Source organism: Festucalex cinctus, chromosome 6 (assembly GCF_051991245.1).
Source record: "Festucalex cinctus isolate MCC-2025b chromosome 6, RoL_Fcin_1.0, whole genome shotgun sequence".
In the NCBI taxonomy this organism is placed as follows: Eukaryota; Metazoa; Chordata; class Actinopteri; order Syngnathiformes; family Syngnathidae; genus Festucalex; species Festucalex cinctus.
This window is the reverse complement of record NC_135416.1, coordinates 8088528-8111462: the sequence shown is the minus strand read 5'-3', so window position 1 is coordinate 8111462 and position 22935 is coordinate 8088528. Positions and strand designations below refer to the sequence as shown.

The 22935-nt window shown below is 41.9% G+C and overlaps 1 protein-coding gene and 35 non-coding genes across 36 annotated transcripts in view; all 36 read left to right on the top strand.

Moving 5' to 3' along the window:
• mxd4 (MAX dimerization protein 4) overlaps positions 1-16211 on the top strand; it is a 31035-nt gene extending 14824 nt beyond the window's left edge. The window contains exons 4-6 of the mRNA XM_077524819.1: positions 7238-7352; positions 8337-8499; positions 9263-16211. Of these exons, the coding sequence (XP_077380945.1) occupies positions 7238-7352; positions 8337-8499; positions 9263-9456 (472 nt within the window). The 3' untranslated portion in view covers positions 9457-16211. The remainder of the gene's footprint in view (positions 1-7237; positions 7353-8336; positions 8500-9262) is intronic.
• A 394-nt stretch (positions 16212-16605) lies between these two features.
• Positions 16606-16678, top strand: trnak-cuu (transfer RNA lysine (anticodon CUU)). Its single transcript has one exon. It is a non-coding gene; the product is annotated as a tRNA-Lys (tRNA).
• Positions 16679-16769: 91 nt separating this feature from the next.
• trnak-cuu (transfer RNA lysine (anticodon CUU)) lies at positions 16770-16842 on the top strand. Its single transcript has one exon. It is a non-coding gene; the product is annotated as a tRNA-Lys (tRNA).
• A 91-nt stretch (positions 16843-16933) lies between these two features.
• Positions 16934-17006, top strand: trnak-uuu (transfer RNA lysine (anticodon UUU)). The gene has a single exon. It is a non-coding gene; the product is annotated as a tRNA-Lys (tRNA).
• A 90-nt stretch (positions 17007-17096) lies between these two features.
• Positions 17097-17169, top strand: trnak-cuu (transfer RNA lysine (anticodon CUU)). The gene has a single exon. It is a non-coding gene; the product is annotated as a tRNA-Lys (tRNA).
• A 90-nt stretch (positions 17170-17259) lies between these two features.
• trnak-cuu (transfer RNA lysine (anticodon CUU)) lies at positions 17260-17332 on the top strand. Its single transcript has one exon. It is a non-coding gene; the product is annotated as a tRNA-Lys (tRNA).
• Positions 17333-17587: 255 nt separating this feature from the next.
• trnak-cuu (transfer RNA lysine (anticodon CUU)) lies at positions 17588-17660 on the top strand. Its single transcript has one exon. It is a non-coding gene; the product is annotated as a tRNA-Lys (tRNA).
• Positions 17661-17751: 91 nt separating this feature from the next.
• On the top strand, positions 17752-17824 carry trnak-cuu (transfer RNA lysine (anticodon CUU)). The gene has a single exon. It is a non-coding gene; the product is annotated as a tRNA-Lys (tRNA).
• A 91-nt stretch (positions 17825-17915) lies between these two features.
• On the top strand, positions 17916-17988 carry trnak-cuu (transfer RNA lysine (anticodon CUU)). Its single transcript has one exon. It is a non-coding gene; the product is annotated as a tRNA-Lys (tRNA).
• A 91-nt stretch (positions 17989-18079) lies between these two features.
• Positions 18080-18152, top strand: trnak-uuu (transfer RNA lysine (anticodon UUU)). Its single transcript has one exon. It is a non-coding gene; the product is annotated as a tRNA-Lys (tRNA).
• A 91-nt stretch (positions 18153-18243) lies between these two features.
• Positions 18244-18316, top strand: trnak-cuu (transfer RNA lysine (anticodon CUU)). The gene has a single exon. It is a non-coding gene; the product is annotated as a tRNA-Lys (tRNA).
• Positions 18317-18407: 91 nt separating this feature from the next.
• trnak-uuu (transfer RNA lysine (anticodon UUU)) lies at positions 18408-18480 on the top strand. Its single transcript has one exon. It is a non-coding gene; the product is annotated as a tRNA-Lys (tRNA).
• A 92-nt stretch (positions 18481-18572) lies between these two features.
• trnan-auu (transfer RNA asparagine (anticodon AUU)) lies at positions 18573-18645 on the top strand. Its single transcript has one exon. It is a non-coding gene; the product is annotated as a tRNA-Asn (tRNA).
• Positions 18646-18735: 90 nt separating this feature from the next.
• On the top strand, positions 18736-18808 carry trnak-cuu (transfer RNA lysine (anticodon CUU)). The gene has a single exon. It is a non-coding gene; the product is annotated as a tRNA-Lys (tRNA).
• A 92-nt stretch (positions 18809-18900) lies between these two features.
• Positions 18901-18973, top strand: trnak-cuu (transfer RNA lysine (anticodon CUU)). The gene has a single exon. It is a non-coding gene; the product is annotated as a tRNA-Lys (tRNA).
• Positions 18974-19063: 90 nt separating this feature from the next.
• Positions 19064-19136, top strand: trnak-cuu (transfer RNA lysine (anticodon CUU)). Its single transcript has one exon. It is a non-coding gene; the product is annotated as a tRNA-Lys (tRNA).
• A 254-nt stretch (positions 19137-19390) lies between these two features.
• Positions 19391-19463, top strand: trnak-cuu (transfer RNA lysine (anticodon CUU)). Its single transcript has one exon. It is a non-coding gene; the product is annotated as a tRNA-Lys (tRNA).
• A 419-nt stretch (positions 19464-19882) lies between these two features.
• On the top strand, positions 19883-19955 carry trnak-cuu (transfer RNA lysine (anticodon CUU)). The gene has a single exon. It is a non-coding gene; the product is annotated as a tRNA-Lys (tRNA).
• Positions 19956-20046: 91 nt separating this feature from the next.
• On the top strand, positions 20047-20119 carry trnak-cuu (transfer RNA lysine (anticodon CUU)). Its single transcript has one exon. It is a non-coding gene; the product is annotated as a tRNA-Lys (tRNA).
• Positions 20120-20210: 91 nt separating this feature from the next.
• trnae-uuc (transfer RNA glutamic acid (anticodon UUC)) lies at positions 20211-20283 on the top strand. The gene has a single exon. It is a non-coding gene; the product is annotated as a tRNA-Glu (tRNA).
• A 90-nt stretch (positions 20284-20373) lies between these two features.
• Positions 20374-20446, top strand: trnak-cuu (transfer RNA lysine (anticodon CUU)). Its single transcript has one exon. It is a non-coding gene; the product is annotated as a tRNA-Lys (tRNA).
• Positions 20447-20538: 92 nt separating this feature from the next.
• Positions 20539-20611, top strand: trnak-cuu (transfer RNA lysine (anticodon CUU)). The gene has a single exon. It is a non-coding gene; the product is annotated as a tRNA-Lys (tRNA).
• Positions 20612-20701: 90 nt separating this feature from the next.
• On the top strand, positions 20702-20774 carry trnak-cuu (transfer RNA lysine (anticodon CUU)). Its single transcript has one exon. It is a non-coding gene; the product is annotated as a tRNA-Lys (tRNA).
• A 91-nt stretch (positions 20775-20865) lies between these two features.
• On the top strand, positions 20866-20938 carry trnak-cuu (transfer RNA lysine (anticodon CUU)). Its single transcript has one exon. It is a non-coding gene; the product is annotated as a tRNA-Lys (tRNA).
• Positions 20939-21028: 90 nt separating this feature from the next.
• trnak-cuu (transfer RNA lysine (anticodon CUU)) lies at positions 21029-21101 on the top strand. Its single transcript has one exon. It is a non-coding gene; the product is annotated as a tRNA-Lys (tRNA).
• Positions 21102-21192: 91 nt separating this feature from the next.
• On the top strand, positions 21193-21265 carry trnak-cuu (transfer RNA lysine (anticodon CUU)). The gene has a single exon. It is a non-coding gene; the product is annotated as a tRNA-Lys (tRNA).
• Positions 21266-21356: 91 nt separating this feature from the next.
• trnak-uuu (transfer RNA lysine (anticodon UUU)) lies at positions 21357-21429 on the top strand. The gene has a single exon. It is a non-coding gene; the product is annotated as a tRNA-Lys (tRNA).
• A 91-nt stretch (positions 21430-21520) lies between these two features.
• Positions 21521-21593, top strand: trnak-cuu (transfer RNA lysine (anticodon CUU)). The gene has a single exon. It is a non-coding gene; the product is annotated as a tRNA-Lys (tRNA).
• Positions 21594-21684: 91 nt separating this feature from the next.
• On the top strand, positions 21685-21757 carry trnak-uuu (transfer RNA lysine (anticodon UUU)). Its single transcript has one exon. It is a non-coding gene; the product is annotated as a tRNA-Lys (tRNA).
• Positions 21758-21847: 90 nt separating this feature from the next.
• Positions 21848-21920, top strand: trnak-cuu (transfer RNA lysine (anticodon CUU)). Its single transcript has one exon. It is a non-coding gene; the product is annotated as a tRNA-Lys (tRNA).
• Positions 21921-22012: 92 nt separating this feature from the next.
• trnak-cuu (transfer RNA lysine (anticodon CUU)) lies at positions 22013-22085 on the top strand. Its single transcript has one exon. It is a non-coding gene; the product is annotated as a tRNA-Lys (tRNA).
• Positions 22086-22175: 90 nt separating this feature from the next.
• trnak-cuu (transfer RNA lysine (anticodon CUU)) lies at positions 22176-22248 on the top strand. The gene has a single exon. It is a non-coding gene; the product is annotated as a tRNA-Lys (tRNA).
• Positions 22249-22339: 91 nt separating this feature from the next.
• trnak-cuu (transfer RNA lysine (anticodon CUU)) lies at positions 22340-22412 on the top strand. Its single transcript has one exon. It is a non-coding gene; the product is annotated as a tRNA-Lys (tRNA).
• Positions 22413-22503: 91 nt separating this feature from the next.
• Positions 22504-22576, top strand: trnak-cuu (transfer RNA lysine (anticodon CUU)). The gene has a single exon. It is a non-coding gene; the product is annotated as a tRNA-Lys (tRNA).
• A 91-nt stretch (positions 22577-22667) lies between these two features.
• Positions 22668-22740, top strand: trnak-cuu (transfer RNA lysine (anticodon CUU)). Its single transcript has one exon. It is a non-coding gene; the product is annotated as a tRNA-Lys (tRNA).
• A 91-nt stretch (positions 22741-22831) lies between these two features.
• On the top strand, positions 22832-22904 carry trnak-cuu (transfer RNA lysine (anticodon CUU)). Its single transcript has one exon. It is a non-coding gene; the product is annotated as a tRNA-Lys (tRNA).
• Positions 22905-22935: the final 31 nt, after the last annotated feature.

Genomic DNA, 22935 nt, shown 5'->3' with positions numbered 1-22935 from the left:
CAAGGACAAAGTATTATATTTTCTTTCCCACGGTTCAGCTTTGGTAAAACATCAGCATATTATGCTATATACATCAAGCTGTCTGTCTACGAAGTTCAGTTACAATTTATGATGCAATTAGGTGAAGACTATGGCCCAACACAAGAATATGTTGCCACACTCACTGCTCTACTTTATATTTATGAGGTAGAGATGTTTTCATTCAAATCATTGCTGAAATTGGGACTTTACAATAGTGTTAGCAGATGTTTGTGATAGATTATACCTTGTTCTGAATTATGTACAAATTTGGTTTACGTTGCTAGTGTAGGAACCGAACTCCAGACCCTATCTTTACAATATGTGTTTGTGTCAAACCAATAGGGGGCAGCATATTGTGAGCTGTATTTTCCCGCCCCCTCCCATTGATATGTCGAAACGGTGAAAATTTTAAACCAAATTTGATCAGTACATCCATTTATTTTCGGTATACTGTGTTTTGATACCAATTTAGGGTAAGTGGTGCATTATCTAGGGTGAGCATATTTTGATTTCCTTAAAAGAGGTTACTCGGACCGGCCCTAAGATACTCAATTGATACTCAAAAGTTCACTCAAATATGCCATACATTATAGATATGTATAACTCTAAAATTTTGGGCCATTGACAGACACAGCTCAGCACTTTAGTCGAATGCTTCGGAAGTGAGGCTTTTCCTAACAACAAAAGTGATCTACTTTTTTCTTAGGAAACAAATACTTTTTTATGTATAACAAATAAAAATAACACGTGCATACAAAACCCACCCCTTTCCCTTCCCTTTAGGGTCAACTTGAGCGTAGCCTGCGGTCTACCGCTCGTGTTAACAAGGCAGTGCACTCCGCCCACCATTTGTTGCGCAAAGCATCAGTCAAATTCAATGCAGGCTAATTTGTCCTGTGAAAAACAATGAAAACAGGACATTTTCATGAATGTATGCCTGGAAAGGATGTTAATAAGTGTACAGTGTCAGTGTCAAAAGAGGACATTTGAGGAAGACATTTGATGATCGGCCAACACAGAACTATCACACAATATGATTACGATATACGAGATACAACACTTAAGAAAGAACAATTAACGTTCCTCCACTTTCCAAGAATAAACTACACATGAACCGTGTAACTTTATAGCAGTGTGACACAGTCCAATGTATTCAACAAAGACAAACATAACATAGTATAATGTTATGTTTGTCTTTGTTGAATACATTGGACTGTGTCACACTGCTATAAAGTTACACGGTTCATGTGTAGTTTATTCTTCCATCATTAGATTAAGGTTCCTAACCATAACATGGTGAGCTGAACTAAACTGGCATCTTGTGGTATGACGGTGTAAAGTTCACATGCTTTTCCAGCTGCCAAGATGACCCTCATCCTAAAATGTTATTTTTGTGGGATCGAACCCCAGAGGCCTGGAATTTTCTTTTCTCCGCAGCCGCGAGCGGTGTGAGGAAAGACTGGAATGGGGGGTTCTGATGACTGTTGACCTTCATTTAGTAAGATTGGCTGTGTGCCAGTCAAGCCACTCATTCCTGTGCATATGTGCTGAGGAATTTGCTGGGCCGCAGCAGCCTCATTAAGCAGCGCAGCGAGTGAGGGTTGAGGTTCTGTTGTTTGCACTGGCTGTCCTTCTCATAACCTGCGCCCCTTTGTGCACTCATAAGTCCCTGCTCGAAAGAGTTGTTGTGTCAAACTGGGCATGTTCACGTCTCTGGTGCAGCTCGCTCAAACACAGCCGTTACCGTTGACTTAAAATAGCCATTGTTGTTCGCCGACCAAGGCTTGAGTGAATCTGTGAGAATGGACCGATCCGTACCCGCGTAACCTTGGAGCGCAAGTCAGCAGTTTAAATAGCTTGCTCCAGTTTCAGCAGTTTTTTTTTAAAGTTCCTTTTCCGCTCTCTGCTTTAGCTTTGTTTTGGCACAGCCTCTCATGGAGGGAGGTGGTGGGCGGAGGGATGAGGAAGGCCAGAGATCAGACACAAATCATCCCGTGGTACTCTGCATGTGAGAACAGTCAGGTGGTTGCTTCCCCGCAGACGTGATTTCCCCTTCAAATTCAATTGCAGACTTAAGCCAAATCTGTCTTGATTTTTGTTTTGCAGTTGAGGCAATGCTCGTTCTAGCACAGTTGTCAAAGATCATTTCAATCGTGTTCGTATTTCGTTATCTTGGTTTTGGAACAAGTTTTGAAGATTTGCAAAAACAACTGGAAATGCTGTAAGATGAATGCCGGGCCAGTAGTTGGCAATTAAGTAATGGACACGGAGGATTTAGACCGAGACTGTAAGGCTATCATTTTCAAAAACTTCCACACTGGGAGACGAGTCATTTTCAAATGCTGCATTCATTCAAGTAAACAAATAACCAAAAAGACACAGTTCTTATCCATTTTCTTTAGGCTCTTGTAAACACCCTTTTGTCTGTGACAGTATTTACGACTTCAGAATCAAAGAGCATCCACTTCTGCAGCCAGACAAATTGGAAAATGTGATGCGATTCATAACCATGCATACCAGACGGTGCAATCTGTCCGCTCGCCTTCATCTACACAACATTGTGGTGCCACACTTTGCACGGCTGTTTGGGGCCATCTGATAAACATAGCGTGACCAGGGCTTGACTTGGGAATAACAAAAAGTGAGTGAGGCAGGGGGTGGGGGTGGGGGGGTGAGGCAGACTCTCGTCCCCCTTCGAATGAGCTGTGGACTCTGGAGAAAATACTAGTGAGTGTGTCTCTTCAGTGGGTAAGCACATGCTTACGAGTTGTCAGGGACGCCCCACCAGCTTTGACCAGGTCCTGTCTGAGAGATGCACATCAGGCGCATTGCAACCTTTTCTTCGACACAGTCACAATAACAGCAAACAAAACATGTAGTGCTTGATGGAGGTCTTGCCCAGACTTGTTGCAAGTCTGGATACAGAATGTCAATATTAAAACAAGAGTGCAATGTGAGGCTCAAAGCTACTACTTGGTTGTAAGGTAAGACATCTTTGAGAAACGTTTACTTGGCGCCTTAAGGTACACCATCTAATAGTTGGACGCTAGTGTAACTAGAGTCGTCTGTTTTACAGAGTTAAGTCAAATGTGAAGGTTAAAAACCTCAAAACCCTAAACCTTTCCCCTAAATAGTTCAACTCTAGTTCAAGTTCATTTTCCATTATGAATGAGCATTCAGACTGTTGTTGTTGGTCGATTTTGCAGTCTCTTTTTTTAGAGGGAGCAATCATATTACCATGACGGCTTGGCCAGATCTGCTGATGAGGATCGTGTGATATTATTTAAAGCTGCAGAACAGCAATGAGCCTGAGATTGTTGAGAAGAAGATGGCTCTCTTGGGGCATTCTTCAATGCTTACCCCTTTTGTAATCACACAGGCTAGATAAAAGCACACGTCTGTAACAGTAACCCCATAGACATCCATCGTGGAGAGATCTGTCACAAGAACACCTCAATAGTACGAATGAAGCAGATGTGCAATTAAGTGTATGTTTTTACAGCAGCCAGAGTGAAACACTGCTGCCCATAATGGGGCTTGTTATGACGACAGGTAATTATTCCACAACTGTTTGTGGAGGGTAAACAAATTCTAACCCAAATGGGCTTGTCAACCTTGTCTTGTCAGGCTATCATTTCAATGCTTCCATTCAGCATTTTAATATAAATGTAGTTTATTATTGTCTTGAAGAAGGGTTTAGATTGTGTAACATTAGACCAAAACAGTATAACTGTTTATCTTCCAACACGACATTCGAGATTTCTTCACTGCATTCTAACAATTCACAATCATTATTTATCTAATAACATGACAAAATCCAAAAACATGTCCCTTTCTCACCGGCTTTATCCCACTCGAGTAGCTCTAGTCTAAACCAATCAGGGAATAGAAAAATGCTGACGTCAACCGACCGAACCCATCTGGCTTGCTGTATTGAAAATGAAATCTGGTTGTTTGAGCTTTGCTGAAAAAATAAATAAATAAATAAATAAATAAATAAATAAATAACCTGATATTTCAATTGTGTCTGTTTGGCAACGTTAACACTGAATCAGCAATCCTGAAGCTGAAGGCCTTGGGAAGTTTACATTGATCTAGCAACAGAAGCTGCTATTTGATAACCTTGCTCTCGCAAGATGAATTCTCGCGGTATTTGTGAGATCACAAACTCCGGAGAATACATCTTGTACTGCTGCCGCAGATAACCGCCATTCATTGGTGGTTTGGACCAATCACAGAGCGACATTGTGTTTGGGGGCGGGATATGCAACTGTGACAAAACCAGTAAAACAAGCGCCAACGTCGGAGCTAACAAACAAACTAACATGGACGAATGAACGCTTCAATTAATTGTGTTCTCGCAGAATTGCTCACCGTTTCCTTGTTGAATGTTGAACAAAGAGGGGCGCTTCGTGCATTTCTACCTGGTAAGATGTTCGTGCTTTTCCCGCTTCGACAAGAATGAACGTGAACTTTTAACCCGTGGCCGTGATTGCTTAAAACAAACGTGTAGAAGGTCGCATTGTCCAATCAGCTCGAATTATTATACAGAATGTCCCGCCTTTTCCCGACAAAATTACTGTGGAGATATGTAACATATCCATCTGGCTATTGCCAGGTTAGCTATTTGATTAGAGAGTGAAAAAAACAAACAAACAAACAAACAAAAAACGCACATACACAAACCACTGTAAAGTTATGGAAGTTATGCAACCAAGACACACACTATGAAATGAAGACAAAAACTGTTGGAAATAAATTGGTAACATTTTATGTAAGTGCAGGTCAGTGCTTTTGATAATTTTTAGACCAGCGAAGGTTTTGAAAGCCCTCTGTGCACACCACTACTGCAACCAGCAGAGGCACTATTGATTCAATACTTAAAAAAAAAAAAAAAAGAGAGTCACCATAATGTCTAATTCCATGCTGACCTCCACCATCACAACATTAATCTGCTCAGTGCGACATTGGCATGAAAACAGGTGTTCCAAACAAGAGAAGCGATCCTCCCATCCCATTAAAAAATGTTAATCATGCAGTGTATCAAGGAAATGTAGCAGCCAATTGCTGATCTGTGGTTCAAAATAATGGAAGGGGTGCATCTGTACACCTTACCAGTTGTTACATGCCAGGTAAATTATGCGGTTGGTATACAGGCTAGGTGTTGTGAGTAAGTGATCAAAAAATGCCCATTTTGTTAGGTGGGGAGAAGCGGGTAGTCAGGCAGAATCTTCAAGGCAACGCCTTGTTTTTGTTTTTCATTACAAGAGAGGCAGAAGGGGGAAGTGGGGTGCAAGAATCTTGCCCATTGGCTCAAGTTACCCTTTGGATGATGTGTATGGAGCGCTGCCTGGTGCAGCTGAGCACACTGCGCTCAAAGAGCCCTTTTTTCAAACGGAGAGAAAGTCATCCACTCGCTCGGACCCCGCTCCCTTCCAGAAAAACACCAATAACCCCCCGCTCGCTCCTCCGTGCTGCAGACCCCCAGCTCTTTCCTGCCTGCTTCCCCTGGCCAAGGTCCAAGTGCTTCATGTGGCTGTGACTGGGGCAGGTTGGAGGTGGAGCCCCCCCGCCCATGTCCTCAGAAGATACTTGTTTTCCGATGGGACGAGGGTGTGTTGCTGTTGGCAGAGTGGAGCAAAGGGTTTGGGGGTGGGGGGTGAGTCTCCGGATGAAGGGGGGATTGCGACTGCCCCTTGGGAGAAGAAGAAATAAAAGAACTAGAGAACTTTCACACGCCCTTTCTAGGGACTGCAAAATGCACCTGTAGAGAGGTAAAGACTGTATAAATGACTTTCAACAAGTATTTATTGTATTTTTTAATTGGATTGGACTTACGATGTATTAGGTATTTGGCTGACCTCAAAATGAGACAGACTGAGGTCTTATTTGTGTACAACACACCGGCGACGCCCTTCCTGAAGACGAAACAGGGAAAAGACTGTGCTTGTGTCAAGAGTGAGTGCTCGTCCAAACGTAGCCCCTCTTACAGAGCTTCATCTCCCTGATTAGGTTTATTGTAGTTGCAGCATTGCTCAGTGGAGACCTTCCATTGTTGGGGTTTGTTTACCGTTCAGATGGAGTTAGCCAAAGGAACGAGGGACTTGGGGGGGGGGGAAGGTTTGCTCAGAACAAAGAAATGGTTCATGGACAAGCTTGACTAATGGAGGATTGAAAGGCCCTCATGAACAAATTTGAATGGACCAAGGACAGACTGGGAGGTAATCCGCGGATATTTTTTGGTGAATAAAAGCAGCCCTTTGGATAATACAAAACATCCAAAGCTAAGTCTGTTCGTGTGCCGTTGCTTTTTTCGCCACTCTCATGGAATTAAACCTGCACATGTGCATCTACAGACATGTTTGCTTGTGGGTTCAGAGACGTTAGCTTGGCATGGGGAGACTTGGCTGGAACGCAAGGTTTTCTGAGGCCGCAATTTGTCTCTCGAGTAAGATGGGGAACTTCCCATGGCTGTCGTTTTGGTCCACAATGACATTTGCTCCAGGTTTCTGCATGCAGACTCGCCAGGAGACTACGACTGGGTAGCCAGCTTGAGCCTTTAGCTGTTTAGCAAGGCAGACCCTGAACCCGTGGTGTGGTTTCCATTCCCATTTGCACCCTTTTTGTTTATTTAAATCAAGTTTGTGTCCTGCTCGGTGTGGTTGCTTTAGTCAAGTACGAAGCCAATGATTAAGTCTAATATTTGATCGCTATGGTTGTGGAGAGAAAACACTCCAAATGAACGTAAATAACCTAATGATAGTGAATGGTGAATGATGTATACACTGATCATACTGTTGACTTACTTTACACCAAGCCATTGTTTACATCCTTACGACTGTTCTTGACCAATAAGAGAAGAGAGAGCTGCCCAATAGATTATTAAGACACTTTTTGGTTTATGTAGAAAACAAAATAAATCAGGGGGTATATCAATCAGGTTTACAAACATCAACTGATTCTGACCAAAGTAACAGATCGAGAAGCGCAGGTGTCATTTCATGTGGTTCAAGGACAAGCATGCAAATCCGCAGGGAACCATTCCTGATCGTGTAGTAACGAGTCTGTCTTGCTCCATGAATGTTTTTTTTCCCCCAAGACAAAAACAGTGAGTCTTGTAACAGAAGTATTCGCAAAGGCCCTTCAAAGTCACAGCGTCTCACAATTTACTGCTTTTCGATAGTTACTCACTCACCCTCCACTTGTGTGCTTGCAGACGCGCCAAACTACGGCTGTACTTGGAGCAGCTGAAGAAGCTGGTGCCTTTGGGTCCAGACAGTACCAGACACACCACGCTGAGCTTGCTGAAAAGGGCCAAGATGCACATCAAGGTATTAAAAGGACCCTTAACAAATGAGTTGCAAAGACTGGGTTGGGATTACGGCTTAATTCCCTCTAATATCGTAGGTATGGCAATCTTCTGGGGATGTGTCATGTTTTTGCAGAAATGTTTTACGGTCTGATTATATGAAAATTAACTCTTCCAAAAGATATATACACAATACAAACACCATGCCTACGGTGAAGCATGTTGCTTTGAGCTTGTTTTTCTTCAGCTGGAACTTAAGTCAAGGTTGTAAGACTTCAAACAGAGGAGTTCCAGTCATTTTTGGCCAAACGTCTTCAGATGTCTGCTCAAAAGCAAAGCTGAAGTACAAACGTTTGCTCTGTTTACCTACAGCAGAAGCAGCAGTGCCATGTGGTCGGTAGAAAATCCAGTTTTAACTCTTCATTTCCTGTTTATTGTGCATGCTGTCTCTGTGTAAACATTGTACGCTGATTATTGTCGTTGTGTCGTCTGACCTGAAAAGGCCCTTTTCAGTGTGAAACTTCCTTTAATCCACCACCAAAAAAAAACAATATTCAAATACGCTGAGGCAAAGCATAGTGTATTTATTTTTTGTATGCTTGGTCATTTGGCCACTTCCTTCTTGAATGTTGAAATGCATTTGTTACATACATTATTTTGTAACAACCTGGTTGACGTGAAAATAAAACTGGTTTGATCAAGTTTCAGTTTTGGTTATACGTTTTGAAAAATTGTTATAAAAATAGTATGAGTAATTCTTACATTATCGGTGGCTATCTTAAACTGAAAGCTTGATTTGTGGAATGAGTGGGACTACTTGCCTGGCAACAATCTTTTCATATGAAACGAGTATCTGTTGTGTTGCCGCTACCTTTCTTTCACATGTATGAAATGAGTAAACTATCTCCATGAAATTTCTGATGCAAATTTATGTTTCGCTTGGATCCAACATTTATTGATTTTGTGGCCTTTGTGTGTGTGCGTGTGTGTGTGTGTGTATGTGCAGAAGCTGGAAGAGCAGGACCGGAAGGCTTTAAACATGAAGGAGCAGCTGCAGAGAGAGCACCGCTACCTCAAACGCCGCCTCGAGCAGCTCTCTGTGTCTGGATCTGTGGAGCGTATCCGCACTGACAGCATGGGCTCCACCATCTCCACCGACTCTGAGCAAGGTACGCTGACCTAGGATACATTAACAGCATGCTTCAATCAGCGGAGATATCTGACCGTTGGACGGCTTGCCGAATGGCACGTAGAATAACATAAGCCTTGTCAATCACGCAATGGGGAAATTCCAGTTTTACAGTAGCAGCGCACAATAATAAACATCCATCCATTTTCTACTATACACTGGACTGGGTGTGAATCAATCAGAAGGTACATAGACAGAAAACCATTCATACTGACATTTATGTCATCAATGAGTGGGAACTGAACACATGCTTCCTGTGGGTAGACCTACACAATCAATAAAGACATTGTAAAAAAAATCCATGCATACTTCAATCCCTCCATTTTCTGAGCCGCTTATCTTCACGAGGGTGGCAGGCGTGCTGGAGCCTATCCCAGCTGTCTTCAGGCAGTAGACGGGGTACATCCTGAACTGGTTGCCAGAAAACAGCTGGGTCAAAAATGACCCAAATTGGGTCAAGAATGGACAGACCCAACTTTTGAGTTATCTAACCCAAAAAGCTGGGTCGAATTAAATTAATAACTCGCAAAACAATCCCAAAAAATTGGGTTGGGTTGTAGGTTATTCATTTGACCCAAAGCGCTTTGTTACAGCTCAGGCTGTATGAAAGCTCTATATAAATAAACTTATCTTATCTTGACTTGACTTGACTTGACTTGACTTGACATGTACAATGATTAATTCACAAGTCGTCCCAAGATGGAATTAAAGAGTTTGCTCTCTTTGGGTTTTTGTGTGTGCAGAGGTGGACATCGAGGGCATGGAGTTCACACCTGTCGAGGTCGACAGCGTGGGGAGCATCAGCGACCCCGAGGAAGAGGAGGTGGAGGATGAAGAAGAGGAGGAGGAGGAGGACCACTACAGCCTCCAGAGCAGCTCCAGCGACACCAGCTACACGGCCCCACATTCCCACAGACTGCAGCCACACCACTGCTAGAATCCCCGTGGCCAGACGATCCAGCTACTTCGACCCATCCGCCCTGCCCCTCTCACCTCCAGACCACCATCACCTTGACTGTGTGTACCCGCCACCCATGTCAGAGCAGTCCAAAAAGGCACCCTATGAATGCCACACAAGCCTTCCGAACAGCTCTCCCTCCCTGACCTCACGTCACCCGGCCAAAACTCAAAACAACCAACCAACCAACCAACCAACCACTCAATACAAGCGATCAACTAACCAATCAAAATATCCAACCAAGTCAACCACAACAAAGTCAACCAGTCATTCAGCTAGCCAACCAGCCCCTTAGCCAGTATAACTGCAAGCTCACAGAGATCATTGGGGGATTTCTGCAGTGAGATGGATAGCTTTAACTTGTTAATCAGGATTTGGGAGTGTTTGTGTGTGTCTGTCTGTATTTTGTGCGTCAAACAATAACGCAACAAAAAGCTGTGTGTCATCTCCACATGGCAATAACACGCAGACAAAGGCCTTAAAATATGCAAATCACCTCCGTTGGTTTCTGCAGTCACCGCACAACTTGGACCTCATTACCTTGCCGCACCACACAGTACAAGCAATAATCAGACACTTGAGTGTGAAGGGAAGATCGATAGTGTTCCCACGCCAGAATCAGGAAACGTTTTGGCTTAGCACCGGAGAGGTGAAGGAGAACCAGTTAGCCTGGTTTTAACAATGGAACAACAGAAAATATAGTGCACCAGCACTCTAAAATTCCATGAAATCCCATTTAATTTGTACAATGAAATTGTATTTATAAAATGGCAGGTCATAGCAGAAGTTACAGTTGTGTTCAGAATAAATAGCAGTGTGTTTAAAAAAATAAAAATAAAAAAAAGTAAAGTTGAAAATGCTTCTACAGAGGATCCTTGGCTTACAGTGGCATATAAATCAACTACAGTACTGTTGCATGTAAAGTTCTACATATGGGACAAATATTTGTCATACAACAGACAGTTGCAATAAATTAATAATAACATAAAAACAGTAAGCACAGTAAAACAGTGCTGAGTCTCATGTTAAGTCAAAAGAAGGCTATCGATTTGCGATGGTAACACACTAGTAAAGTCAGAATTACTTCTAATCCATATATCAAAAAATCAATCAAATGAAAAACAGTTACCAGTAGCTGTGCATTCGTGACCACGTATTCTTACAGTATGCCTCGGAACCTCGAAATGACAAGACAGTCATAAGCTGAGGAAGACCCACTGTACTAGCTTCTAGTACACTATTTCAACTCAAAACAAAAAAAACCCCAATCTAATTTATTATTCTTTTACGGAAAATAAAACAATCACTTTGGGAAAGATTTCCAAGAACTGCTTCACAACACACTGCTACTATCTTGAAGACAGCTGCGAAACACAGATTGTTAGCCTAATAGCATTTTCTCGAAAACAAGAAAGGGAAAAAAAAAAAAAAAAAATTCAACAAGCAAGATGAGTCTAGTGGCCCTGATTCAAACTTTTCAGGTTACCATGACCTAAAGAACTGGGAACCTGTACAGAATTATTTTTTTTAATTGTTTTGTGTTTTGTTTTGATAATAAGTTAAAAAATAACTTATGCTATTAGGCTAACTGTATCCTCCAGATTGAAAGTGTTCTGAAAAAGTTAACATTCTGTCTGCTTCCTGCCATTTTCAGTCTTCATGCTAAGCTAAACCTAGCGATGCTAATCTAAAGCTAGGCACGTTAAGCTAGGCTAATCCTCTCAATTCCATCAGCGGTATTATTAAAATTCAGACATTGTTTTTGACAAAAACAAGCCAGAAAGGTCACAGAGCTGCCGCAGAGATGACTAGCAATTGAGTTATTTATCATTCCCCGCCTTTCCCCTCCTTTTTTTTTTTTTTTTTTGGTTGGGTTGCCTCACCACTACTCCACACTACTGACCACTACACTATAACACCCTATGGTGTGGATGGACTACTATATGGCCTTTTCGCAACTATTTGCTCAGTAGCGAAGCGATGTAGCAGAGCATGCAGGAGGAGGGTGCTTCCTCCGAGTGTTTCAAATGGTTCTGTCGGGACCACGAGGCGCCACGGGAGACTCGCGCCCCCCACACTTTTTTGTCAAACCACCAAACGGCAAACTCGGTATTCCTCTGCAGCAGCTCTGTCACCTTTGTTTTGTTTTACGCTGTTCTTGAACATCCCCTTCCAACTCTCGTCATGTTTTTTTTTTTTTTAAGAATAATCTTTTCTAACCTTCTTTAAGGTTACAAACGACTGTCACTATTGACGGAGGAGGCGCTTCTGTTAGCCACTTCAGGCAACATCTTTGCAAAAAAAAAAAAAGGTCCATCATGTTAGGCCTTGTAAAAAAAACTAACAAAAAATATTTAAAAGGCTCAAAATAGCTCAAACCTTCACAAAAAAATCATTATATTCGCCAGTGTAGTCTATTTCTCGCATTACATTTTGTATTCTATTTTCCTACATGTACTCTTTTAAAAAAAAAAGACAAAAATGAATATATATGTATATATTTTGTGTGCACATACATACTGATGTTTGTATATATAATATGCAAGACTGACTAAGTATGAATGTATACACAAATACAATACAAAAGCCTTTACAGAGATAATAATGCTGTCCCAGGTGGTATTAACAAAATTTCACGTTAGAATTTTTTCTCCCAGAAAATTATAACTTTTTATTGCTTTATTATATTCCTTTTCTCTCATATTAATAGACTACAATTTCCTTTTATAATATTAACAGAAAATTCCCAACAATTTACATTGACCTTTTTAAAATATTCTTTTTAAATTATCATTAAATTGTGACTTTTTTCATTTTCTAATTTATTCTCCCCAAGTTTTCTCCTAAAAAAAGAATCTTTCATATTTTTTTTAATGTACTATCTTTGTAAAGTGACTCCCAAATTAATCCTTTTTTTATCTTTCATATTGCAATTTTTTTTATTAACTCCGAAAAGTGAAATATTGCAAGTTGTTTTAATATTTTGTCATTTTTTTTCCTCATAAAATCCAAATTTTTTTCTTTAAAAAGACTATTGTTTTAAATTATATTTAAAAAAAAAAATAGTATTTTTCCCTTGTCATTTTGCAATCTTCCTCCCTCTGAAAAGGGTGAGTTTTTTTTTCATTTGTATCATTTTTTTGTGTGTTAAATTTCATTTTTTCAAATTTTTTTTCTCTAAAAAGTTTTTTTTTTTTTTTTTTTTTGCAATAGTGCATTTTTTTTTTTTTTTTTTTTTTTTTTTAAACAAATATAACTTTTTCCCCTCCCCGAACAAAGCTATTCTTGTAAAATTATTATTTTCTTTGGAAAAAAAACAAAATCTTGTGATATTGTGATTTGTCTTTCCTTTCTTGTAGTATTCCAACTCTTTAATGTTTCTCCACATGATACTGAATGATACCACTGGCGACTGAGCGCTCTTATCTCGGTAAAGGCCAACTAGTGGATGCAGTCTGGTTAGATTGTGCAGGTGTACCTAATGTCGTGTCCGCTGCGTGTATGTTAAGCTTTGAACGATGGATCCATGTCACGAGAAAGACTTGTGGAAGGGAGTATGGGGGCAGACTCTCCTGCTGTGTTCTGTGCCTTGGTGAGCCACCCTGACCCCGCCCCCAAAGCCCCGTCCCCCACTCAGGTCCCCCCTCTCACCCATCCACTCGAAACATCAACCAAAAACACTTCCAACCAGCAGGGGGCGTGCCAGGAGAGGTCCGTGCACCCCCCCCCCCCCCCCCCCACGACCTCCAACCCTTTGGCGCCCCCACCCTCCACACTGGTAACGCCCCACGGCAGCTTCTAGTCGCCCCCCCACCCCCCACTAAAACGGTCACCACCAGGGGGCTGGAACCTTTCAGGCTTGAAGCGCGTTTTTGTGCAAATGATTTTTGTTGTTGTTTTGAAAGACTTTGTGTTAGTTGTCCGGGGCGAGGAGCGATTTTTCAAGAATAATTGACCCGATGGCAGCTTTGCGGCGTGATCGACTCCCAAACGTCCCAACAACAGTGTTTTTTTTTTTGTTTTTTTTTCTTTGTTAGCTGACACAGCAATACGACCATCGTTGCGCTTTTTTTTGTAAGGGCGGCCAGGGTTGTTTTCTTTTCACTTTTTCGTTTGGAAGACAAGCAGGTGTTTGTTTGTTTTTTCTTCTTCTTTTGACTTGTGCGTTTCATAGTGACCAACTCTTGACGACCTCCTATCTGCACTCTCTTCAAACACTGCAGGAGGGTCAAGAAAAAAAAATATGGAGATTTAAACGAAACAAAAAAAGCTTATTTTTTTTCGTCATTGACAGTTTACATTCATGTCGAGGATTTGAACATGACTGTTTGTAGCGCTCTTTTTAGTCTGTTGGTTTAAAAAAAAAAAAAAAAAAATGTTTGCTAGCGGGTTGCTGCCACACACAAAAAAAGGCTCAGCATCACGGAATGACATTAAAAAGTTTGTTATAATGTGGGGGGTTTCTAGCCAGAAAGATGTTTCTGTTCAAACAGATATGAGGACAATTTTATTAAATCGTTGACATTAACAAAGCCGGCTTAAAATAAACAAGCCTGAATCTTTTTTTTTTTTTTTTTTTATGGCTTTATGGTGGCGGTTAAACTCACTTGCCAACACGTAGCAATTTGGCAACGAGGCAGCAATTCTTCAAAAAAAGAGGCTTTGAGCTATTAATTGCCACTCCCATTCAAGTTTACTGTTAAACAGCCAAACAACTACCTAAAGGCACAGTAGCGTAATGCTAATGCTAGTTAGCGTCTATGTTGTAGTACTTGAATTCTAAGCAACATATTGAACACCGATCTGCAGTCACCTGTAGACACATTCTTTATCTTCCGAGTAGAATGGAAATGAGTGCACAATTAGCATAATTGCTATTTGATGGATTGTGACAAAAAAAAAAAACGATGTCATTACTGTATGGTTTTTAGAAGTGATACTGGATTCTTTTCTTTTTGGTGTGGCAGCGATACGCTTTGCGAAAAAAACATTTTCATGGCATAAAAGATGATGTTGATCTCTTGCACAGAACCTCCCTGTAATGATGAGGACGGAGTGAGTGAGGCAATTGCTTTGGGGGGGGAGTACGCGAGATTTGACCAATAGGATTCAGCGGCAATTGTTTGCCAAAGATTATTGGGCCACGCACGCAAGATTATTATTTTTAATTTTTTCCTTTTTTCAAAAGTAGTAAAGGTCCTAAAATTATGTTGATTTAAGTTAAAATGAGGAAAAACAAATGTAGATTTTAGGACCTTTGTGATGATTACAAAGGTATTGGTGGGGGGGGGGGCATAATTTTATGAGAATATTCTTATTAATTCTGGAGAAAAAGCAATGCAGGCACACGAATTTAAAAAAATAAATAAACGTAACTGTTGTTCTGTAGTTTTATGACAGTAAAGGTAGTTGTAAAGGTACGACACAGAAATCATGTTTTTAAAAACTTTTTCTCTCTAAAAATAAATACAAATGTAATTGTTTAGAAGTGAAGTCTTTGTTTTGTAAATGACGTTTTCAAAATGTTAAGGTCACAAATTATAATGCAGGTTTTTTTCTAAAAATGATTACTTTCCTCCCAAATTATTATAAACTTTAGTCTTTTTAACTGTTTTGCTAAAATTATTCCATTCTTGCAATTTCTGTCTTTTTATTTATCATCAGTTACTACTTCAATTTTGTATAAAGTATTTTTTCTTGTAATATTTGGCCTTTTTTCATCATCAAAAACTCTTTTCATTTTGTTTTTGTCAATGAAAAGTAAGCAAATTAATACTTTTTACCCTCAAAATATATTAAATTGCCTTTTTTTGTAAAATAGAAAAACCACGTCATTAATTTGTAAGATTATGAGTTCATAATTGTAAACGCAAACTTGCCCCTCCTCCCTATTACTACGTACAAATTTGTTTTTTATCATGTTGCAATTCATTTTTCGTAGCAGAAAATACAAATATTTACTCAAAATTATTATTATTATTTTTTAATCCTCCCCTCACTTTCACTCATGCAAACAATCTAGTACCGATACTGCAAATTGAATATTTTAATCTGGTGGTGTTTTTCTTTTCGGTGGCCTCAACAGCCCTTGATAGAATGTGAGCATCTGATCTGAACTTGTAGTTCTTATGCAGTCCCCCCTACACACACATAAACTTTTATTGATGTGCCTTGTGAAAAATGTATTTTCTGAAAGAATAATTTAAATTTTAAAAAGAGTAGAGATTATGTAATAATCAGAAATGTATCCGCTCTGAAGTGCGAATCGTGACGGCGAGTGTGGTGGAGCAGTATGACCATGATGATGATGATGATGATGATGATGATGATGAGTGGTCTCCTGTGGGTGCTTGTCAAATCAATATTCCTGCCAAATACAAACGTCACTTTTGAACACCCTCACCCTGCCGAGCAACTCGTCAAATGTTTGTAATTCCGCGGAGCTTTAACGAGGGCAACCTTTCTGAAATATGAATCGAGAAAGTATATGAAAGGACAGCCAAGAGAAGAACGGCTAGTAAGGGGAGCGTTCTGTGCCAGAGACCTGTGAATATGTTCCTGTTAGCGGACGTGTATGTTATAAAATGTGTTGTGCGTGCGTGTGTATGCATGAGTGAGTGTTGTGCGTGAGTGTGCGTGTGCACGAGTACCTGGTGCTGGCTACATTTGAGCAAACACTTGAAGGTATTGTGTACGTTCTCATTGTAAGATAATTAAAATGTTTTATACTTAAAGTGGCGCCTCAGTTTCATTATTGGCTTGGTGTAAGTAAATAAGAGCCCCAGGACCAGAGGCGTAGTTTGCCATCAGGCAAGGCAGGCAATAAGGGGCCCCCAGAGGGCCAACAGATTTGCCACGAACTGCATATATTTCACATTAGCAGGGCAGCAATAACAATTGAGAGACTCATTGCCTGAGTCAAATTGCCAGATTTAAAAACACAGTACCAACCAAATAGCAAACGGCCCGGTTAGCTCAGTCGGGAGACCATGAGACTCTTAATCTCAGGGTTTTGGGTTCTAGCCCCACATTGGGCGGTTCTTTTGTGGAATGTTTTACTCTCAAATGTTTCACGGTTCTAGACTCCATACCAGATTTAAAAACACAGTACCAGCCAAAAAGCAAACAGCCCGGTTAGCTCAGTCGGTAGAGCATGAGACTCTTAATCTCAGGGTTTTGGGTTCGAGCCCCACATTGGGCAGTTCCTTTGTGGAATGTTCTACTCTCAAATGTTCGACGGTTCTAGACTCCATACCAGATTTAAAAACACAGTACCAGCCAAAAAGCAAACAGCCCGGTTAGCTCAGTCGGTAGAGCATGAGACTCTTAATCTCAGGGTCGTGGGTTCGAGCCCCACATTGGGCGGTTCTTTTGTGGAATGTTTTACTCTCAAATGTTTGACGGTTCTAGACTCCATACCAGATTTAAAAACACAGTACCAACTAAAAAGCAAACGGCCCGGTTAGCTCAGTTGGTAGAGCATGAGACTTTTAATCTCAGGGTCGTGGGTTCGAGCCCCACATTGGGCGGTTCCTTCGTGGAATGTTTTACTCTCAAATGTTTCACGGTTCTAGACTCCATACCAGCTTTAAAACACAGTAACAACCAAAAAGTAAACGGCCTGGTTAGCTCAGTCGGGAGAGCATGAGACTCTTAATCTCAGGGTCGTGGGTTCGAGACCCACATTGGGCGGTTCCTTTGTGGAATGTTTTACTCTCAAATGTTTCACGGTTCTAGACTCCATACCAGATTTAAAACACAGTAACAACCAAAAATTAAACGGCCCGGTTAGCTCAGTCGGGAGAGCATGAGACTCTTAATCTCAGGGTCGTGGGTTCGAGCCCCACATTGGGCGGTTTCATTGTGAAATGTTTTACTCTCAAATGTTTCACGGTTCGAGACTCCATACCAGATATAAAAATGCAGTACTAATCAAAAAGCAACAGGCCCGGTTAGCTCAGTCATTAGAGCATGAGACTCTTCATCGCAGGGTCGTAGGTTTGAGCCCCACATTGGGCGATTTCTTTGTGGAATGTTTTACTCTCAAATGTTTCACGGTTCTAGACTCAGTACAAGATTTAAAAACACAGTAACAACCAAAAAGCAAGCGGCCCGGTTAGCTCAGTCGGTAGAGCATGAGACTCTTAATCTCAGGGTCGTGGGTTCGAGCCCCACATTGGGCGGTTCCTTTGTGGAATGTTTTACTCTCAAATGTTTCACGGTTCTAGACTCCATACCAGATTTAAAAACACAGTCCCAACCAAAAATCAAACGGCCCGGTTAGCTCAGTCGGTAGAGCATGAGACTCTTAATCTCAGGGTCGTGGGTTCGAGCCCCACATTGGGCGGTTCCTTTGTGAAATGTTTTACTCTCAAATGTTTCACGGTTCGAGACTCCATACAAGATATAAAAATGCAGTACTAACCAAAAAGCAAAAGGCCCGGTTAGCTCAGTCGGTAGAGCATGAGACTCTTAATCTCAGGGTCGTGGTTTCGACCCCCACGTTGGGTGGTTCCTTTGTGGATTGTTTTACTCTCAAATGTTTCACGGTTCTAGACTCCATACCAGGTTTAAAAACACAGTACCAACTAAAAAGCAAACGGCCCGGTTAGCTCAGTTGGTAGAGCATGAGACTTTTAATCTCAGGGTCGTGGGTTCGAGCCCCACATTGGGCGGTTCCTTTGTGGAATGTTTTACTCTCAAATGTTTCACGGTTCTAGACTCCATACCAGATTTAAAAACGCAGTACTAACCAAAAAGTAGAAGGCCCGGTTAGCTCAGTCGGTAGAGCATGAGACTCTTAATCTCAGGGTCGTGGGTTCGAGCCCCACCTTGGGCGGTTCTTTTGTGGAATGTTTTACTCTCAAATGTTTGACGGTTCTAGACTCCATACCAGATTTAAAAACACAGTACCAACTAAAAAGCAAACGGCCCGGTTAGCTCAGTTGGTAGAGCATGAGACTTTTAATCTCAGGGTCGTGGGTTCGAGCCCCACATTGGGCAGTTCCTTTGTGGAATGTTTTACTCTCAAATGTTTCACGGTTCTAGACTCCATACCAGATTTTAAAAACACAGTAACAACCAAAAAGCAAAAGGCCTGGTTAGCTCAGTAGGTAGAGCATGAGACTATTAATCTCAGGGTCGTCGGTTCGAGACCCACATTGGGCGGTTCCTTTGTGGAATGTTTTACTCTCATATGTTTCACGGTTCTAGACTCCATACCAGCTTTAAAACACAGTAACAACCAAAAAGTAAATGGACCGGTTAGCTCAGTCGGGAGAGCATGAGACTCTTAATCTCAGGGTCGTGGGTTCGAGCCCCACATTGGGCGGTTCCTTTGTGAAATGTTTTACCCTCAAATGTTTCACGGTTCTAGACTCCATACCAGATTTTAAAAACACAGTAACAACCAAAAAGCAAAAGGCCTGGTTAGCTCAGTCGGTAGAGCATGAGACTCTTAATCTCAGGGTCGTGGGTTCGAGACCCACATTGGGCTGTTCCTTTGTGGAATGTTTTACTCTCAAATGTTTCACGGTTCTAGACTCCATACCAGATTTAAAACACAGTAACAACCAAAAACTAAACGGCCCGGTTAGCTCAGTCGGGAGAGCATGAGACTCTTAATCTCAGGGTCGTGGGTTCGAGCCCCACAATGGGCGGTTCCATTGTGAAATGTTTTACTCTCAAATGTTTCACGGTTCGAGACTCCATACCAGATATAAAAATGCAGTACTAACCAAAAAGCAAAAGGCCCGGTTAGCTCAGTCATTAGAGCATGAGACTCTTAATCGCAGGGTCGTAGGTTTGAGCCCCACATTGGGCGATTTCTTTGTGGAATGTTTTACTCTCAAATGTTACACGGTTCTAGACTCAGTACCAGATTTAAAACACAGTAACAACCAAAAAGTAAACGGCCCGGTTAGCTCAGTCGGGAGAGCATGAGACTCTTAATCTCAGGGTTGTGGGTTCGAGCCCCACATTGGGCGCTTCCATTGTGAAATGTTTTACTCTCAAATGTTTCACGGTTCGAGACTCCATACAAGATATAAAAATGCAGTACTAATCAAATCGCAAAAGGCCCGGTTAGCTCAGTCATTAGAGCATGAGACTCTTCATCGCAGGGTCGTGGGTTTGAGCCCCACATTGGGAGATTCCTTTGTGGAATGTTTTACTCTCAAATGTTTCACGGTTCTAGACTCAGTACCAGATTTAAAAACACAGTACCAACCAAAGAGCACAAGGCCCGGTTAGTTCAGTTGGTAGAGCATGAGACTCTTAATCTCAGGGTCGTGGTGTCGACCCCCACGTTGGGTGGTTCCTTTGTGGATTATTTTACTCTCAAATGTTTCACGGTTCTAGACTCCATACCAGGTTTAAAAACACAGTACCAACCAAAAAGAAAAAGGCCAGGTTAGCTCAGTCGGTAGAGCATGAGACTCTTAATCTCAGGGTCGTAGTTTCGAGCCCCACATTGGGCGGTTCCTTTGTGGAATGTTTTACTCTCAAATGTTTCACGGTTCTAGACTCCATACCAGATTTAAAAACGCAGTACTAACCAAAAAGCAAAAGGACCGGTTAGCTCAGTCGGTAGAGCATGAGACTCTTAATCTCAGGGTCGTGGGTTCGAGCCCCACATTGGGCCGTTCTTTTGTGGAATGTTTTACTCTCAAATGTTTGACGGTTCTAGACTCCATACCAGATTTAAAAACACAGTACCAACTAAAAAGCAAACGGACCGGTTAGCTCAGTTGGTAGAGCATGAGACTTTCAATCTCAGGGTTGTGGGTTCGAGCCCCACATTGGGCGGTTCCTTTGTGGAATGTTTTACTCTCAAATGTTTCACGGTTCTAGACTCCATACCAGCTTTAAAACACAGTAACAACCAAAAATTAATCGGCCTGGTTAGCTCAGTCGGGAGAGCATGAGACTCTTAATCTCAGGGTCGTGGGTTCGAGCCCCACATTGGGCGGTTCCTTTGTGAAATGTTTTACCCTCAAATGTTTCACGGTTCTAGACTCCATACCAGATTTTAAAAACACAGTAACAACCAATAAGCAAAAGGCCTGGTTAGCTCAGTCGGTAGAGCATGAGACTCTTAATCTCAGGGTCGTGGGTTCGAGACCCACATTGGGCGGTTCCTTTGTGGAATGTTTTACTCTCAAATGTTTCACGGTTCTAGACTCCATACCAGATTTAAAACACAGTAACAACCAAAAATTAAAAGGCCTGGTTAGCTCAGTCGGGAGAGCATGAGACTCTTAATCTCAGGGTCGTGGGTTTGAGCCCCACATTGGGCGGTTCCATTGTGAAATGTTTTACTCTCAAATGTTTCACGGTTCGAGACTCCATACCAGATATAAAAATGCAGTACTAATCAAAAAGCAAAAGGCCCGGTTAGCTCAGTCATTAGAGCATGAGACTCTTCATCTCAGGGTCGTGGGTTTGAGCCCCACATTGGGCGATTTCTTTGTGGAATGTTTTACTCTCAAATGTTTCACGGTTCTAGACTCAGTACCAGATTTAAAAACACAGTAACAACCAAAAAGCAAACGGCCGGTTAGCTCAGTCGGTAGAGCATGAGACTCTTAATCTCAGGGTCGTGGGTTCGAGCCCCACATTGGGCGGTTCCTTTGTGGAATGTTTTACTCTCAAATGTTTCACGGTTCTAGACTCCATACCAGATTTAAAAACACAGTACCAACCAAAAAACAAACGGCCCGGTTAGCTCAGTCGGTAGAGCATGAGACTCTTAATCTCAGGGTCGTGGGTTCGAGCCCCACATTGGGCGGTTCCTTTGTGAAATGTTTTACTCTCAAATGTTTCACGGTTCGAGACTCCATACAAGATATAAAAATGCAGTACTAACCAAAACCCAAAAGGCCCGGTTAGCTCAGTTGGTAGAGCATGAGACTTTTAATCTCAGGGTCGTGGGTTCGAGCCCCACATTGGGCGGTTCCTTTGTGGAATGTTTTACTCTCAAATGTTTCACGGTTCTAGACTCCATACCAGATTTAAAAACGCAGTACTAACCAAAAATCAAAAGGGCTGGTTAGCTCAGTCGGTAGAGCATGAGACTCTTAATCTCAGGGTCGTGGGTTCGAGCCCCACATTGGGCGGTTCTTTTGTGGAATGTTTTACTCTCAAATGTTTGACGGTTCTAGACTCCATACCAGATTTAAAAACACAGTACCAACTAAAAAGCAAACGGCCCGGTTAGCTCAGTTGGTAGAGCATGAGACTTTTAATCTCAGGGTCGTGGGTTCGAGCCCCACATTGGGCGGTTCCTTTGTGGAATGTTTTACTCTCAAATGTTTCACGGTTCTAGACTCCATACCAGCTTTAAAACACAGTAACAACCAAAAAGTAAACGGCCTGGTTAGCTCAGTCGGGAGAGCATGAGACTCTTAAACTCAGGGTCGTGGGTTCGTGCCCCACATTGGGCGGTTCCTTTGTGAAATGTTTTACCCTCAAATGTTTCACGGTTCTAGACTCCATACCAGATTTTAAAAACACAGTGACAACCAAAAAGCAAATGGCCTGATTAGCTCAGTCGGTAGAGCATGAGACTCTTAATCTCAGGGTCGTGGGTTCGAGACCCACATTGGGCGGTTCCTTTGTGAAATGTTTTACTCTCAAATGTTTCACGGTTCTAGACTCCATACCAGATTTAAAACACAGTAACAACCAAAAATTAAACGGCCCGGTTAGCTCAGTCGGGAGAGCATGAGACTCTTAATCTCAGGGTCGTGGGTTCGAGCCCCACATTGGGCGGTTCCATTGTGAAATGTTTTACTCTCAAATGTTTCACGGTTCGAGACTCCATACCAGATATAAAAATGCAGTACTAATCAAAAAGCAAAAGGCCCGGTTAGCTCAGTCATTAGAGCATGAGACTCTTAATCTCAGGGTCGTGGGTTCGAGCCCCACATTGGGTGGTTCCTTTGTGGAATGTTTTACTCTCAAATGTTTCACGGTTCTAGACTCCATACCAGATTTAAAAACACAGTACCAACCAAAAAGCAAACGGCCCGGTTAGCTCAGTCGGTAGAGCATGAGACTCTTAATCTCAGGGTCGTGGGTTCGAGCCCCACATTGGGCGGTTCCTTTGTGAAATGTTTTACTCTCAAATGTTTCACGGTTCGAGACTCCATACAAGATATAAAAATGCAGTACTAACCAAAAAGCAAAAGGCCCGGTTAGCTCAGTCGGTAGAGCATGAGACTCTTAATCTCAGGGTCGTGGGTTCGAGCCCCACATTGGGCGGTTCTTTTGTGGAATGTTTTACTCTCAAATGTTTGACGGTTCTAGACTCCATACCAGATTTAAAAACACAGTACCAACTAAAAAGCAAACGGCCCGGTTAGCTCAGTTGGTAGAGCATGAGACTCTTAATCTCAGGGTCGTGGGTTCGAGCCCCACATTGGGCGGTTCCTTTGTGAAATGTTTTACCCTCAAATG